Genomic DNA, 3,697 nt, shown 5'->3' with positions numbered 1-3,697 from the left:
ATTTAGAATGTTCGTAATCTTCCACTAGGCGAAAAAAATAAAAGTGATTTCTCATCCTACATCTTTTATCCTGTATCTTTAAACAGTGTGGACCCAAAGATGACAGTAATCCTATTCTTCATAATTATATTAATTATAATTTAGGTATTCTACCTGTGTAAGACAAAAAAGTATCTTCATCAAATTGAAAAAAAAAAACAAACAAAAACAAACCCGAGACTCAAATAGCACCAGAAACAAAACCCCAGTCTAGAGTCATCCCCTAAAAGAAATTTTAGATATTGGAACACAAATCATTTTTATTCTGAAATCTCGTTTTGTGCCCTCATTGTCGGTATTTTTCAGTTGTCCTAAATCCAATGGAAGCGTTCGAATTACTATTTTTTGCTGTGTTTGGACAAACGACGCCCGAAGACCTCCGTCTCGTGCCTAACTTGGACCAGCCGGTGTGGACGCTTATTTTGTATAAGATAGAGCTTGGCGTGTATATGTTAGTGTCCGTAGTGGTTCTCATTAATTTACTTATAGCTATGATGAGCGACACCTATCAGAGAATACAGGTAATGCACACATTTTGTTACTTCCCCGAAGAAAATGACGAATGAATGTCGTGCCGATCACTAGTGCGGTGCCGATTACTCGTGCGGACCGGTTTCAGATTGATTGGGACTGATCGGATTATTTATGCTATCCTTTTGTCGATCGGTAATATACCGGACTAATGGGAACGAAGGGTTTGCTAAAATTTGGGTCTACATTCTCATGTTAAAGTGTTTAACTTTTCGGCTATTACTCTGATAATGTACGGATACTTGAATTTCCATTCCGTAAAAATAACAGAAAATTAAACTTGAAATTTGGAGGTTACTGATTCTAAACCTTCTCAAAAGAGGTTTGAAATGTTTGAATAGGAATCCCTCATTATAAGAGGGAGGAATATTTAGTATTTTTTTAAACTTGACAAAAAATTTTAACCTGAAAATAATTACAGGTAGTAATTTTTTCAAGTTGAATATTGGTAAATAAGTTCTTGGATCAATGGCTTACAAGAACCTTGTCCTTTCCAGGCTCAATCCGATATCGAGTGGAAATACGGACTTGCCAAATTAATTAGAAACATGCACCGCACCACTACCACACCTTCGCCACTGAATTTGGTTACCTCGTGGCTCATGTACCTGATACAACTGTGTCGCCAGAAGAGTAAGCTTACCTTTATTAGACAGATTTTGTACTGATCAAAAACTATAATGCTTAAGGTGTGTCCAAACATAGTCGATCGATGAGGTGAATCTATGTTGCAGGCAGTGTGAACAGTTCAGTCGACATCGATCGACGGTCGTTCGACTATGTGTAGACACACCTTTATATTCAATCTACTCATGACAGAAGGCATCCGTGGTACTGATCAAAAACTATAATGCTTAAGGTGTGTCCAAACATAGTCGATCGATGAGGTGAATCTATGTTGCAGGCAGTGTGAACGGTTTTAATGTTTTATTTTCTTTATTTGACAATAACAAGTAAATACAAATACAAGAGGATCCTTCCTAAGACACAATGCTTCTAAGTTCAGTCGACATCGATCGACGGTCGTTCGACTATGTGTGGACACACCTTTATATTCAATTTACGGTCTGCTCATGATAGAAGCATAAAATGGGAATATCCTTGAAAATTTCAAAAGTTCTCTGATGAAGGTTTCAAATCAAGTCATCCAGAAAATGGTCTTTAAGATATACCTACACACTTTTTTTAGGATAAATTCCTTTAGAAAACTGTGTTTGTCGTTTGATGTTTTAGGTGGACTTTACAGATACTAACGAATTTATCGTTGTGACTTTTCGTTTTCCAGTGAACCAATCAAACAAGCGGCCCAGTTTGGTAAGACTGATGGGACTCCAGTCCAAATCCCGCTCAAGCGCACGGACGAAAATGGGTGCCAAGTGGTTGTCGAAAGTCAAGAAAGGACAAGTTGCTCCCAAAGGTAATGATTGAGGCCGGAACCAAAAGCTTTGCTTTGGTTCAAGTTTAACTAGTTGATTCAGCCATATCATTGGTTAATTTTAAACTTTTTACTTAATCACACTGTTTAGTCCAATAGTTAACCTTAAACCAACCGACTCGCTTTGTGATCCTTGTCATTAGATTTTAAAATATTAGATCATTTAGATTTTAGATCCTCGGCATCGGAAGATAAGAAAAACAAAAGAGCGAGAGTAAATAAGACATCTCCACTACTTGTGTTTTGCACATTGCATACACAATTAGTTACACGGCACTCATACAAATTGCTGCATTTTAACTTTTTGAACACTCCGATCACGACCCCTTTGCCCCAGTTTAGAATACCTATGTACCTATAGCGAAAATATTGTACAATAAAGGAATTTCTCCATTGTTTTTTAAGCTCCACTTAAGGGTATTTAGGAGCTCTGAGGGGCGTTTTTTCTGAGGTTTAAAGAAGTCATTGAATTTAATAATTAGCCTTATGAGTGAGAGGTAACCCCTAGAGCCCTAGAGGACGCGGCCGCGACCACCGGAGGCGTTCTTTACCACCTAACCCTTATATCCCAATCCCCCTATGTGTTACAGAGTCTGTCACGTTAAGCGTGATGCATCTAAGTCCCCTAGGATCTCAACTAAGCTTCACTAATGCTGCCACTCGGATAGAGAACATAGCTGATTGGGAAGCCATAGCCAAACGCTACAGAGCGCTCATGGGAGAACTAGAGGAACATCATAGGGACAATGGTACGGATGATAGTACGAGCATAGCGACCAGTAGCGTCATTGTGACCAAGTCTAATAACTATAGTAATAATATTGGAGCGTAGGATATGGGACGTTAGGAAACAAAATGAGTTGGGGATAACGTTTGAAATACCTTACAAAATAAATAATCTACAAAGACAGCGACGTTGCATATGGTTAAGTCGGCCACTCACTATCAGGTAGACCTGACAGGTGCACCTGATCAGGTACGCCTGTCAGGTCTACCTGAAACCCGATGAGCACACACAATATCCGGTAGATCAGATAGGTACACCTGATCAGGTACGCCTGTCAGATTCTCTACCACTTAACCCTTATATCCGAATTCCCCGATGTAATAATGAAATTTATTACATCTGTCAGATCTACCTGATACCTGATGAGCACACACACTATCAGGCAGACCTGTCGTCAGGTCTACCTGATAGTGGCTGGCCTTAGATCACACGATAAGCTGAGGATAACGGCTGAAATACCTTACAAAATTAATAATCATGAGCGCGTGGTTGGTATCCGGATGAGTAGTTTTCTTTCGGAATTTCCCCCTCTTCTGAAGCTCATTTATCTTTTACCGTGATAGCGCCAGTACTAAACCACAGGAAATCCAAGATGTTCCGTTTCCGAAAGAACAATACCTTACAAAATTAATAATCATGAGCGCGTGGTTGGTATCCGGATGAATAGTTTTCTTTCGGAATTTCCCCCTCTTCTGAAGCTCGTTTATCTTTTACCGTGATAGCGCCAGTACTAAACCATAGGAAATCCAAGATGTTCCGTTTCCGAAAGAAAAATACCTCATCTGAGCAATCTCGTGCTGTTGGCTTTCGCGACTGGGTTCGGTTAATGTGAGGAGGCAGGTAACTTGTCGCCAAATGGAGGGTAAAACTGAATCTCCGATTCTGCCTTACGAAATTTAAGTCAA

The 3,697-nt window shown here is 39.6% G+C and overlaps 1 protein-coding gene across 1 annotated transcript; it reads left to right on the top strand.

Moving 5' to 3' along the window:
• The first annotated feature begins 308 nt into the window (after window positions 1–308).
• LOC103518552 (short transient receptor potential channel 7-like) lies at window positions 309–3,164 on the top strand. The gene is made up of 5 exons (XM_026830318.1): window positions 309–560; window positions 1,068–1,203; window positions 1,856–1,987; window positions 2,596–2,954; window positions 2,995–3,164. The coding sequence occupies exons 1-4, from the start codon at window positions 360–362 to the stop codon at window positions 2,835–2,837; spliced, it is 711 nt and encodes a 236-aa protein (XP_026686119.1). The 5' UTR covers window positions 309–359; the 3' UTR covers window positions 2,838–2,954; window positions 2,995–3,164.
• The last annotated feature ends 533 nt before the right edge of the window (window positions 3,165–3,697 follow it).

Source organism: Diaphorina citri, unplaced genomic scaffold (genome assembly GCF_000475195.1).
Source record: "Diaphorina citri unplaced genomic scaffold, Diaci psyllid genome assembly version 1.1 scaffold2245, whole genome shotgun sequence".
Taxonomy (NCBI): domain Eukaryota; kingdom Metazoa; phylum Arthropoda; class Insecta; order Hemiptera; family Psyllidae; genus Diaphorina; species Diaphorina citri.
This window is presented reverse-complemented; position numbering and strand designations above follow the sequence as displayed.

What these genes read in the sequence shown, in the direction of transcription:
- LOC103518552 (XM_026830318.1), top strand. Translation starts at nt 360, where the DNA reads ATGGAAGCGTTCGAATTACTATTTTTTGCTGTGTTTGGACAAACGACG. An exon ending in ACACCTATCAGAGAATACAG is followed by an intron (nt 561 to 1,067) that starts GTAATGCACACA and finishes TGTCCTTTCCAG; the next exon opens with GCTCAATCCGATATCGAGTG. An exon ending in ACAACTGTGTCGCCAGAAGA is followed by an intron (nt 1,204 to 1,855) that starts GTAAGCTTACCT and finishes TTCGTTTTCCAG; the next exon opens with TGAACCAATCAAACAAGCGG.